The sequence below is a fragment of the Equus quagga genome, chromosome 1, assembly GCF_021613505.1.
Source record: "Equus quagga isolate Etosha38 chromosome 1, UCLA_HA_Equagga_1.0, whole genome shotgun sequence".
NCBI classification, from domain to species: Eukaryota; Metazoa; Chordata; class Mammalia; order Perissodactyla; family Equidae; genus Equus; species Equus quagga.
Window position 1 is genome coordinate 182,917,100 of NC_060267.1, and position 14,119 is coordinate 182,931,218.

General features: G+C 39.4%; 1 protein-coding gene across 1 annotated transcript in view; it reads left to right on the top strand.

The window, feature by feature from the left end:
- Window positions 1–14,119, top strand: part of LOC124242109 (arylacetamide deacetylase-like) — a 17,690-nt gene continuing 3,571 nt past the window's right edge. Inside the window, 4 exon segments of the mRNA XM_046666717.1 lie at window positions 1–138; window positions 9,190–9,412; window positions 11,479–11,548; window positions 12,822–12,993. Coding sequence (XP_046522673.1) covers window positions 1–138; window positions 9,190–9,412; window positions 11,479–11,548; window positions 12,822–12,993 — 603 coding nt within the window.

Here is a 14,119-nt window from a genome sequence, read left to right on the forward strand (position 1 = left end):
ATGGGAAGAAAGACTATTTTGCTCCTGACCATGGGCATCCTCGGGGCATATTACGTCTACACCCCTCTACCAGATAACATTGAGGAACCATGGAGACTGGTGTGGGTGGACACGGTTTCGAGAAGTATAAGAAATCTGGTAAGTATAGAATTTTATCGACTCTGAATATTTAACAGTTTAATCAGAAGAAAAGTAATTTTCTGTTTCATTATTTTTTAGAATTTCTACTGTCTTGGAAATTCTGCTCTTAAAGTTTGCTTGCTGATTGTAAAAGCTTTTTTGCAATTTAACTCTTCCTTAATGCAGACTCCTAACAGAACGAATATGGAGGAAGTAGTCAATAGTTCTGATTTTAAATATTAAAAGGCAAAACATGCTGGCTGGGAAAAACAAAAGGTCTTATTGTGAGTTTTACGGCACGAATGCTGCCAGAATGCGGCATTTTAAAGTATGAACTTCGGAAATGGAAGAATTTAGCAGTATTGTGATTACTTAGAGAATTCTAGGCCATAATCTTGTATTCAGACATGAAAATACGTTCTCACTGAAATAGTTGTAAACAGGTCACTGGTAAAAAGCCAAGGGAAAATGGACGTGTGTGACTTCCAGCTGTCGAGGTTGAGCTGCTGAGGTGAAGGGCAGCTGCTGGCTGGCTGCCCACCGGGTGTCCGTGGCTGGTCCTGGGAGACCCGCGGTTCGTTTCCAGTGAAACTCATTGCTTGGAAGGGAAACCATATGTTATCTCTCTTAAGCTTCTCTGTAGCAAATTGCCTTCCTGTACCGAAAAAAAAAAAAAGAAAAGAAAAGAAAAGAAAATTCAAGTAGAGTTAGCCTGGGTATTATAACACTTAGCTCGTTTTATCTTTCCTTGTGTATTGTTTTAGGTGTTTTAACACTCTCTTCTGACATTTAATGTCGCTCTGAATAAGTGTGATACATGTCTTATTTTCATTTTCTTATTAGTGATTTGATCATCTTTTAGTATTCTATTAGGACATAGGTTGTAGCTGAATTTGGGTCAATCTCACTAGAATAGAATTTCAAGTCTTAATTTTTTAAAAGTTATTCTTGGGCCAGCCCCAGGGGCCTAGTGGTTAAGTTTGGTGTGCTCTGCTTCGGCAGCCTAGCTTTGGCCCCCGGGTGCAGACATACACCATTTATCCATCAGTGTCCATGCTGTGATGGCGGCTCATGTACAAAATAGAGGAAGATTGGCAACAGATGTTAGCTCAGGGTGAAACTTCCTCAGCAAAGGAAAAAAAAATTATTCTTGAATTGTATTTAAAAATAGTTATTTTGGTTCATTGTTTTGATTTCTCAGTATTTGGGTAAATTATGTGTATATATATTTATATACACACCTTTGTACACACATATAGTCCTCTTTGTGTGTCTTCTAAAGCAAGGTCGTTTTCTCTTTAGTACTTTTTAATCTTTTTCTTCGTTTTTCTTTCCTTTTGTTTGCTTTTCTTATTTCTATCAGATAGACTACCTTGGGTTTCTTTTAATTTGGTGTTTCTTTCTGAGATTATTTTGTTTTTCTTCTTCTCTTCTTTTTCTGAGTTCTACGGGACCAGTTTTCGGTCTCCCGTCATTTTGACTAGGGATCCCCTCCGGATATCGCTGTATCTTCCTTGGAGATGTGTCTTTCTGCTTCGTAATATTTCTTCTTATGTTATTTTAAAAATTCCTTTTACAATATCGTGTAACTCATTGCATCTGCCTTGTAGCAACTTTTTTCTAGTTTGTTTTCTTCGTGTGTTGGAGCCTTGCTATTTTTTATAGAACATAACACCTTGATTAAATGTTGTGAATACAACTTTTGTGTTATTTTTATTTGAATGAGATGAGTTTTCTTGGACAAGCTATTTCAAGAATGTGCTGGGGAGCAGAGGTAGGGTCAAGACATTTTTCTTTCAGTGGTTTTTGTGCTCAAGGACTCGTATTGCTACAGTTTGTTTCTGTGCCTGGATACCTGGAAATTCTCACCTATTCTTCCTCTCCAGCTCTCCTGAATGCCCTGGTCCCTCACTGACAGCTGTTAGCAAAGGATCCGGCCACGCCCTCCCAGTGTAGCCCTCCCCTTGGAAGTTCCTTCTCAGCTCAGTTTCCTGGGACCCTCCTGGGTGGCTCTGCGTTTCAAGGGCTGTGTCTCTCGCCATCAGGCCGGTTCCTTCCTGTCCTGCTCCTGGGAAGCTTTGATTGTGCAGAAGCTCTTTCATTCTGGGAGTAGATATTTCTTGTCTTTTTCTAGGATCTGCCACTTTTAGGGCCCTTTGCTCTCCTTTCTGGCCTTTCATACTGTGCTAACACCAAGGTTTTCTGGGCAGTTCTGCTGGTTTTGGCTGCTTTGGTCCAATACTGCACGTAATTTGTAGTTCACGAGTTTTCTGTGACTCTTGGTTCTTGGAAGAAATGGAGTTTATCTTTGTGATTATTTATTTGCTGTTTTCTTTCTTGCTCTGTGTGCTTTCCTACAGAAGAAAAGTGTAGGTTTACCTTAAAGCCCTCATGCCTTTTTTTAAAGAAAAAATCTAATTTGTTTGCTAGGTGTATGAGATTACCATACAATATGGCATCTTTCCAAAGTCCTTACAAAGCCCATTATCTACTGATGAAGTTGTCAAATTTTCTCCCATCCTCCTCTCCTCTCCCCAAAGAAACAAACCTTAACAACTTCTTACTGGAACTTAATGTTGTCTGGTCCTACTCTGTGCTCGACCCATCAATTTGAGCATAAGATAAAGAATGGCAAGACAAACTTTTAATAATTCAGTGATGGAGACCAGTGGGAGTCATGGAATGGAATCAACTGTTGACTGACCTGGGATGCAGCCTTATCTCCTAGGACAGGAATATCAAATATGGGTAACGACAATGCCAGTTCCCCTAGACTTCTCAGCAGTACCCTGAAGGTCCCTGAGGTTGCATGTAGGCTTGGTAACAAAGAACACTGCAAGTAAATAACACCATCGGATTTATCTCAGGCTCGGGATTATATGCACCTATGAAAAGTGTTTTCTGCCCTTAAACTGGGTTGTAAGGTTTTTCTTAGTTGCACTGGGACAGTTTGAAGCTTCTAGGTTTGAGGCAACTCCTGAATATATGTCTATATCATAACATTATTGCTTTTCAATCAAATTAGTCTGAGACACGAAATTAAATAATACAGAATAACTGGAAATGACCTTTCAATATATGAAGTAGAAAATTATAAATAGATCATTGTCAGTTTAACTCTTAGATTATGTTCCAAAATGCCCACATTTTAAAAAAAAGTATTGTTTTAAGTGATTTATTTGATGATTATATTTAATGATCCATTTATATCATTTATGTTGTTGTTGGCTAGTTATAACACGTTAAGCTGCTTGTTAATACTTACAAAGAAAGAATGGACAACTGTGCTCTGAAAATAGCTCCCCACAGTGCAGCCTTACTGGTTCCCAGTATAGATTCAGCCATATAGTCCAAGAAAGTTGGTTAGCTTCCAGATAAAGTGCTTTTCATAAGCACCTTTGAAATTCCTGTCCTTCTGGTCTTTGATCAAATTTTCTCTCCTTTCTCATTAAATATAAAAATTTTAAACTCATAATTTTTCAGATCTAATGTTGATTCTGAGATCAGTGGAGCGCCCATCAGAAACTTCCTTTGTGTTGGTCGGTGAGAATCGATGCCCCCCTCGTCCTACCTGAGTACCTGTTCAAGGTCTTTCTTCATTCTGCCTTTTACTGGAGATTGTGTGAATGTCCATTTTTACCAATGGTCCATGAAGGCTGGGACCTATATCACAGGCATCTTGCATTAATCCTGCTTTCTAGCACTGTGCTTTGCACATAGTGAACATCCAGTACATTATGTGAAGTTATATCACGTTCACTTGCATTGAAGAAACTTGCCTTCCAGGGACCGCCCCCCCCCGGGTTGGCCTGAGTCCCTGCAGAGACGTCATTGCTCCCAGAGGCCTCTCTGCTTCCTTCCCTCTGGGATCCCAGGGGATTACTGCTCCCAGTGCTTTTAAAGGGGACTCTGCTCAGTGAATTTGCCAATACGGTAAACACACAGGTTAGATGTAATTTCAGTGTAGCTTTTCTTTTAAAACCCAGGAAGGCTGCAGGAAATACAGTTTATGTAAGAGAAAATGAGAGTTCGGGTAGGAGTCTGTAAAAAAATAGGAAACTTTCCAAAATGAACATCAGAAAAAGAGTGTAAAATGATAAATTTTATAATAGTTAAAATGTAGAGGTGTGATTATTTTTATGACTATTTCTCTGATGCCAATTTTGTTTTGGTGAATCTGGAGTCCTTGGAAGGTTACAGAGACAGTGACTAAAGGAAGAAACTAGAGATTTAGTTACTGCAACTGGGGGAAAACAGGAGTATGACAGCATAGGAAAATCCCGGGGCCTGGAGTAAATCTGCGCACAGGGGAATGTTAACTTAGCAGGATATGTGTGTGTGTGTGTACTCACACATACACTCATATATAAATACACTCATATATATGCTCATATATATAAATGAATGCACTATATATATACGATTATATGTAAATATATTTCTGTCTTTGTATTATGTGCTTATGAACTATAGACAAGCATGAGGAAGCGTAGGAAAAAAGGGATGCAGATGACTATGAAGGAGTAAGGCAGCTGCATTTTCATTTCATTGGGAAGTTGTATAAAGTGTTACCAGTACTTAAAAGCAAGCCAGGGTCATATCTCAGAGGAAGAGGAATGGATTTGCTCCCAAGTCACCAGTTCCTGAGCTCCATACCACAACCCCAGCGGCCCCAGACCCTTTGATCCGCATTGGATCTGCTTGGGGGCAGAGCAATTTGCAGTGCAGCCTGGACCCGAGGCAGAGCCTCCCCTGTCTTTAGTTCCCGCTCAAAGCCAGCGGGCTGAGGACCAGGCTTCCTGGGTAAGTAATTGGGAGTATTTTGCTACCATAATCTGAAGTGGGTCACGCAGCCTTTTGCCTTTGTTTTAGTGGTGAGGGTACAAGATGTAGCAACTTCCTCTCCCTGTGGAAAGAATATTGCAGTAAGCCCCAGACTTACCAATGGCCAGAAACCTGACCAAAGGGCAAGTCCCTAAATTTCCATGAGGTTTACCATGCGCCCTTTGTTACGCATATGTGGCATTTGCTACTTCCTGATCACCAGATCCATAAGCTTGATGCCCAGTGGTGTGGACCAGTGTGATGTCCTGTGGCAGAGAGAGACAATCAAGGCCCTTGTGGACAAGATTATGCAGGGAGCAGGAGGCTCCCACAGACTGGAAGCAAGATGGTGATGGTGCACTGCTTTCTTTGCTGACTGGTAGGGAAGGAAAACCCTCTTGAATCACAAGCTGCACCCTGCATGCCAGGGGCTGTGTTGATTTGCCCATTAAAGAGGTCACATCTGGAATAGCAGCTGCAGTGGAGTTACCAACTGAAGACGTTTAGGATGGTTCCACCATCTTTCTCAGACATTCGTCTGTGCTCTGCACAAGTTATGTAGTCAACACACCCTTTACAAAATAAAACAGAGCCGGACACTTTACCACCTTGGTTAAAGCGATCAGGACAGATTTCAATCAGTAATATACTCTTGTAACAGGGAAGAGGCTCCAGCGTGACCTGAACAACTTCGATTTGTACAGAGGTGGCTGGGTGTTTTAAAGGGAGACTGGGAGTAGAGCAGGCAGCAAGTGAGTGCTCAGTAGAGGCAGGAAGTGAAAAATGACAAAGGTTGGTCAGTGTAAATGCAATTAGGCTGTCTGGGTCTGTCTGCGAGCTGGCAATTATGGAAGTTAAGATTCTGTTGTCCCACAGGCTGGGAGACAGCGGCCCTGTTCTTCCTAACAATTACATTCCGAAGGAGGGGCTTTCAGGTCCTTGGGAAAGATACATACACATCTCAAAGGGACAGAGGAAGGACTCACTATTGTAAGGCCTTCTAGCAAAGGCTCTAAGAAAGGATGGTCAGGGGCTTATCTGTCAGGTGTTGGCTAGAACCAACAGTTCATTTTAGGGGGAGCATTGAACTTTCTCAGGCAGGCGCTTTAAGGGGTTTAGGGTCATCCTAGCGATGGGACCTTGAGCTTGACCTTCTTAGCAACTATGTTAGTATTTGTTTAAGTCTTCTAACGTGGGGAGATGGGGGTGGATGAAACCATTTGTGTTGAGAGTCTGTAGTTTTTATAGGCCAGGCTGATGCCTAGTTGGGAAGGGGACTCTTAGGAGCTTGGCTAGTGTTTGGTCAAGGAGAGAATCTTTGTCACCTCGAGACTTGCGACAGAAATCATCATGTCTGAATTTTTCAAATCTTTGATTGTGGCACTGATCTTTGCAATTCCCTGGGATGCACTATTGCTTTGTTTCACTGTTTCAGTAGGGAGGAGCAGTTTCAAGTGTTGCTACATGGTCCTGACCTCCATAATGTCTCCCAGTTGATGGAACAAGGAGCCAATGGAAGGACACTGTCAGTAACCAAGTATGACTAATTCAACTACTCATTGAGAGAAACTGGGGGAATAAACACAATGTGGATTTTCAGAACCACTGGACTCATTTTAACATGGAATCAGTCTAACGCACTGTTTCACACTTGATATCCCCAAGCCCCCACTCTGCTTAATGGCCACAGTTGCTCTGGAGTTCCCAGGAATTAATACCATTTCAGAACCAGCGCCCAGTATTCCTTTTCCAAAATCTGAGTGTTCCCCTTTCCCCAGTATAAAGTCATCCAAGCCAAAGGTCTTGTTTTTCTTTGGGAATGCTAAGAAGCTGACTTATAGTACACATTTGTAACAGTGTTGCATGGACCTCCCTTAGGGCACCCTGACTTTCCTTCATTCAAGGGATCTGAGTCTGTGAAGTGGCTTAGCTCTGAAAATTGTGTGAGAAGCCATAACAATACAGATTAAGTCGGACTTCAGTCCATTGCCCAACCACAACAGCCTTCCAGACATCATGATCACTTAGTTGCTGACAGAGATCTCTGAGATTATGTCTCAACACTGCTGCTCGTTGCAGCAGCTACATAAACCTTATATTTGGGTTTTAATCTCTGCTGCTTGGCCTACAAGACTTTGGGAATCTCGTCGTCCCCACTGAAATCAGAAAGTCCATGTCAATGTCAGAATCTCCCACTGTCATTGCTGGACAGCAGATGACAAGCATCACAGGTAGTTTTATAAGATGCCAGGGTTCCACTCAAGAATATATTTCCAGCGTCTTAGTATAGAGTATGCTCTGGACTTTGGTGAAATACACAGTGTTGGGGTGGGTTATGGGTTATGATAATAAATTAGATCCAATATTACTATTTTCCTAGGGCTTTGGATTTCTTCCTCTACAATTTATAGAAATTTGGCCTCTAATCTTCCTTGAATGCATCCGCTGCTGAGGCTGGTTGCTATTGCTTCTGCTGGGGGAGGCTCAGTAGGATATGGGAGTTTAGGGTGTTCTAAATCCATATAAGTGTTTCTAGACCTGTACTCAGAATATCACTTAGATGTCAAAGATAGACCAAACTGTGACATTCAACTAAGACATCTGGCAGGACTGTGACTTCATCTTGCAATGTAATTCCACAATCTGGAAGATCAGAAAGAGATGTCAGAGAGAAGAGATTTCTTTTAGGGAAGGTGTGCAGAGTCTCTGCTTTACTGAGTGTGATTTCAGCTGAAACACTAAAAACTTGAGAACATAATTTTTCTTTCAGTAAACTTTCAAGTGCAGTCAATGCTTGAACTCATCATTTTTGCTGTAATGTTTTGTTACAACAGCTACTTGGTCTCTCAAAACTCTCCCTTATTAGGGATGATTACAAATTTTAAATTTAATAATTGTTTTGCTATTACATTTCATGCATTAACAGGTCCCATTTTACATTGGCAATAAGGCCATCACTATACTTAAATCTAACCAAGTCAGTTATCTAATTCCAACGTGTGTCTTAAGTGGTCTCCTTTCTGAGAACTCCTTCTAGACTTTATTCTCTATCTATCATGGCTTTGTTAGAATATCGACACTGCTATCAGTATCACAATAGAAATAGATTAAGAATGTGGAGTTTGAGATATACAACTTTGAGAGTGCAGGGGTGAAGAGAAGGCACCGATAATTCCAGCTGCCTACATCATTGAAGTGGTAGTTCTCGGAAGGACAACCAGACGCATCGAAAGCCACATGTTTGTCAATGTCCATATGAATGCCCACGGTGGCTCAGAGAAAATAATGGCTTTCCTTCATTTCTGCCCTCTCAATCTTGTGAGAGTCTCTCTGTGGCGTAGTTTCATCTGGCAAGGTGCTGTGGGAAATGTGTCTCCCTGACTCGCCTTTCAGGAACAAGGCAGGGATGACTCAGTGTTGAAAACAGACAATTTTGCTCATTCGTTTTGTAGTTATTTTATCTTCATATATTGGGGCAACGACTGACCCAGCTATTTAATTGATCACCTAGTACCATAGTCCACATGTTTTCAATTTAAGATTGGAGAATAAGGCTATTTGATTCTTGGAATCCCAACATTGTAAGTCCGTTATGATTTGGCATACACTCACCTCTTGACGTCCCTTTTCTGTCATGCATCCTTGTGTGGACCACACTTCACAGCCTTACTAAACTACCTGCATTTCTCCAATTGTAATAGGAGCGTCCCTCTGTCTGTTCCTTTGGCCTAGAGTGAGATTTCCTCCTTTGTTTGGCCAAACTCTACTCCCCTTTCAGCACTCATATCGGAGTCCACCTATTGTTTGAAAACTCCCCAGGTCTCACATCTAGGCAACTAGTTTATCTCCCCATTGACCTTTGCCAGAGTTCTTTGTACATGTCTGTGAGATGTGCAGTTGTGTTGTTTTATAACTGCTTATATATTCATTTCTCCCACTTGACTCAGAGCCTCTCTGAGTAGAGAACTTACCTTGTTTATCTTTGTACACAAAGTAGGAAGCATAGAATCTGCCAAGTTGTAATACTTCTTTGATTCTTTATCTTTTTCACCTGAGTCAACTATTGTGGTAAAGATTCTGAATCTCCAGTACTTTTAACTGTGTCATTCAGATTCACCTGTGACAACATGACCCAGGACCAGTGAGAGCATATATGCATACTTCTATGTTCATGAACAATGTTGGCATTTGATATTTGTAACCTGGTGTTAATTGATTTTTTTCTCTCTCTCACTCTCCTTTTAGGGTCTGTTTGTTGAACTATTGGGAATCACCCATTTTATGAACGTTATAACGTTCTTTATGTGGTTTCAAGAAGTTCCACCCACATCTGATGAAAATGTCACTGTGACGGACACAAGTTTCAACAACGTTCCTGTCCGTATGTATGTACCAAAACGAAAGTCAGAGACACTAAGAAGGGGTTTATTTTTTATTCATGGTGGTGGTTGGTTCTCGGGGAGTGCTGGTATGTGCCCATTGTTGAAAATTTTAGTTTCTCATATAGCTTACATTTTATTAAGATGTTGCCTCCAACATATCAAGAAGATATATCTGTTAAACATTGTCACAGAAAACAGAACACTTTAGCTGTCTGAAATTTATTTCTTTGGAGGTATGTTAGTCTATAGGAATTATTTTAAATCTCTTTCTGAAAGGGAATAATCAATACCAACAGCTGTAGCAAATCTCAGGTAAGAAGAAGAAGTGTTTCATGAACTTAGAAACGTATTGTTAAATGCAGAAATGATGAAATGTTGTAATGAAAACCAAAATGAAGCGAGTGGAATAGTGGATATGAAATGAGGAAATGGAGATGCTTACTCCAGTCTTTCCCTAAGCTTAGATATGAAGCAAATGAGAAGAAAGGTGTTAGATAGAAAAGAAGTACAGAGTTGGGTAAAGGTATTTTTATTTTTATTTGACATAAAATACGTATACTTTCAATTTATTTTATGTATTTTCTATAAATAGATCTAATATATAATATTTTATCAAATATATAATTTTACTTTATGTAACATAAAATTATATTTTATTTATCTATAAACATATTTCATATTACATATATTTTAAATTTATATATGGGCAGTCTATGACCATGTTTATAAGCTAAAGGTAAAGATGGCAGTTAAAAGTAGCGCACTGAGGCAACGGGGCGGGGCGGGGCTGCAGGGGGATGAGGTTTGCCTGACCTAGAGGATCTGGGAGGCAACTGGATTCACTGCAGAGGGGAAGTGTTGGCAACACGCGGGAGAAGGAACCCAGCTTTTCCTCTGGACTCGAGGAGAAGAGGTGTTGATAGGCATTGGTGTAGGTTGGAAATGTAAATTGGAGCAATAAAGGCTATGATCCTGTCTATCATTTTCTATAAATTCAGGCAGCACAGTCATCAGCTGGCAATGAAGTGATGTTTCTAAGACAAAACCTGACTATGCCATGATTCAGTTAGTTCTCAAGTCCCTACTGCCCAAGGCACTTCTTTAGAAAGCTATCCATCAAAGTACCCATGAAGAACAGGACTATGCCTACCAAGGTAAAGGAGCTAAGTACCAGCAAGCTCTGGAACACAATAGTATTTGCCTCATGCTTTCTATTTCAATATTAAATAGAAACACAAAAATGTGTGCTCTCATTCAAAATATAAGCATGACTTTATATAGTAAGTGTTAAATAAAAATTTAAAGCTTAATCTGTATTTGACAATTTAAGATTATTCAGCACCTGACTTTGGAAGCATCACAAGGTAATCTCTACTCCCCTTTTTGCGGCCCACATGACACAACCTTTGTGACAACCTCATATCCTGATACTTCTCCTTTAGCACTTTATGATTTCTCCCTCTTCTTGTTACTAGCAAAAGCTATTTTATCTACTTAAAATTTTCTTATATACAAAACGGAGCACTTACCCAAGCCCAATAGCAAACATGTGTGACCCATCCCCACCCCGTATACATGGTCAAAAAACTCCAGAAAACACCTTCCTTCTTGTCTGCCTGGAAAATATGAATACGGAAATCATGTCTCCGCTGTCTCTTCTTCCTCTTTACTCTTCTTTATCTTCCCCTGGCAGTTTTGATGAAGTCTAATACTCTTGCCATGCAGCTCTTTCTGTATCCCTCCATTAAAGCAATTACTATTTTGCATTATTGCTTTTTGTTTGTATGCCTGCCCCTCCCTGCCCCTGTTTCCAGTAGACTGTACTTCCTGAAAGTCAGGCCGTTCATGTTTATGTGTTTGTACTTTCAACACCTAATGCCTGCTGAATGAAGGGAGAAGAGATTAATGTTAAAGAGAATGAAGTTGGTTTAAATTATCCAGTGTGAAAATGGGGGGAAGGACAGGAGAGCAGACAACATGCATTAAAAGATCACTGAGTGAAGGATTCACATTCCATAACGATGATGCAATATTAGACATATTTTCCCCCGAACATTTCAGTGAGGAACAAGGTGTCGTAGTTGGCTTTCTGCTGAAGGAAACACCCATCGAATCACTTGTCAGTCTCTGATTTTATTTTCTTTTATCTCAGCTTGGTTTAGTTATGACCTTCTGTCAAGACGGACGGCTGATAGACTTGATGCTGTTGTCATTTCAACCAAGTAAGAGCACTGTTGGTTTGCTTGGGTTTTGGCCAGCTGCCTAATATAGTAAAATGTTCTCAGCTGTCTTGCTCACTCCTGGGTTATGCCAGGAGTGTCTCAAATGAAACAGAGACGGTGAGAATAGAGAAAGTAAGCTTGAGTATGACCAGAAAAGGAGTCAGAGAGAAAAGAGTTGTGTAGTTAGGTCAAGCATGGATCAAAAACAGGAAGTCAAGAAATTGTTAGAATAAAATTAAACTATTGCATCTTATGGACAAATGACCTCCGCTGGATTTCTAGCCTACTCCTAATTAACAGAGTGAATAAGAAGGAGAGCTTTGTAGTCAGGGAATCCAGTTCAAAGCCTCATTCTAGAATTAATTAAATGACTTTGTGCCAGTTAAATATTATTTTAGCTCAGTTTTCTCATATGTAAACTGGGAGTCATATAATATTTTCTATATCATAGAGTTGTTTAGAGGTTTAGGTGATAAAATACATTTAAAGCAATTAGTATAGTATATTTTTGGTATAATTCATCATTAAAAGCAATTAAGCATCAAATAACATATAGGAATTCAGGCAAAAGCTATTTCCAAAAAGTATTCTAGGGGCTGGCCTAGTGGTATAGTGGTTAAGTTCATGCGCTACGCCTTGGGGGCCCTGGGTTTGCAGGTTCAGATCCTGGGTGTGGTCCACCGCACATCAAGCCATGCTGTGGTGGCATTCTATATACAAAGTAGAGGGAAATTGGCACAGATGTTGGCTTAGGGACCATCTTCCTCACCAAAAAGAAAAAAATGGCGCTCTAGATCAATAATTAATAACAGAATATAAACCCAATGGGAATGAACAGAAAAATGAAGAAACTATGACAAAAAACAAACCAGTAACTACATGTGAACTTGATCATTAGATTAAATTGGAATGGAATAAGTCCTAAGATTTGCTTGCTATTTATTGTTTACTAATAAAGTATAGTAATTACAAAGAAAATAACATCTGGGGAAGTTTATTTAGGGGAAATTATTACCTGGGTTTTCTTTTTTTTTCCTTAAGCCTAATCCAAGTTTTGCATTCAAACCTTTACTTGTGTAAAAATGACTTTCATAAATGCCTTCACATCAAGCATTGACATAAGGATAAAGTCTGTCTTTGAATTTGTACTGGCTCAAAATATCAGGTTTGCTAAAGCAAAATTTTACTTTTGATTTTAGGGTTAGAGCTGCACACACACACGGTTTTTTATTAAAAATAATTGACTTGAAGAACATTGTTGTTCTGCCCACAGCTACAGACTGGCGCCTAAACATCACTTTCCAAATCAATTTGAAGATGTATATAATGCGACAAGGTGGTTCTTACGCCAAGATGTGCTTGATGAGTGCAGTGTAGATCCCGAGAGAGTCGGTATTTCTGGGACGAGCTCTGGAGGGAACTTAGCCGCAGCAGTGGCTCAACAGGTATGGTGCTCAAATTTGTTTCATTTTCTGAAAATATCCTGTACTTAAATATATTTATTTCAAATGTTAAAATATCAATGCCATTATGTCATTATATTAATGTATTAGAGATCATGGATACATAGAGATTAATATGAAAGCACTTTTATGTGCCTGCTGCTTTTATTCTTACCTCCTGCCAGAGTGTTTTTAATAAAATGATAACATCCCCTTTGTAAGTCATTAGTTTAAACAAAATTAATATGGTCAGCTAAGTATCACACTGTTTTGTTATATTAATGGATCTATTTGTGAAATCAATCAATGACACCAATCACCGTAACTAGAGAATCAGATGATTTTAGTATTCTTCAGTAGAATAAGCTAAAATTTGCATGAAAACTGTTGTTATCAGAATAATCAAATTGCCCATAGACAAAAATTTTAGCAGATTCACAGATATCGTTTACTTGTGGAAGGAATTATAATTTTCAGATATTAATTTTCATCCTATTTCTATGACATCTAGCTAAAACTGGACACTTAGTTACCAGTTTAACATGGTACGTAATTATAATTAGTCTAATAGATTATGAGTAAAATTGGTTTTGATACTGGTTATCTGACTTAAGAAATAAGCCAGGCACTAATAGATTAGAACAATGTGGCTATAGGAAAAACTTCCTTAGAGATTTGCAAGTGAATGTCTTCAATTTAATAATTGACTCTAATCACAAATATTGCACATTAACTTGTGCAATGAAACAAAACTTGCTTTGATTTTATTATTCACTTTTATACACATTTTAAAGTATATAAGCTTTGGCTTCCGGTACCTTTAAGATAACCTTCTCATGATTTCTGGCCAAAGGAAAGATGTGAATTCTGTGATTTGTTCTAAATATACTGCAGAGCAGATATCTGCTACTTTCCAGAAATTGAGTTCCATGTTCCCTACTCATTGTTGCTCCGAGAGGCATATTGATGAATACAAAGAACACACATCAGGAGACAACACAGATTTTTGGAGCTGAAGGAATGTCTAACTGCGACCTTGGACAAACCTAATCTCCTCAAGCATCAGAGTTTTTTTTTTTTTTACTGTATTGCATAATAAGCCCTTCCTCTTATGTAGGTCAGGTCAACT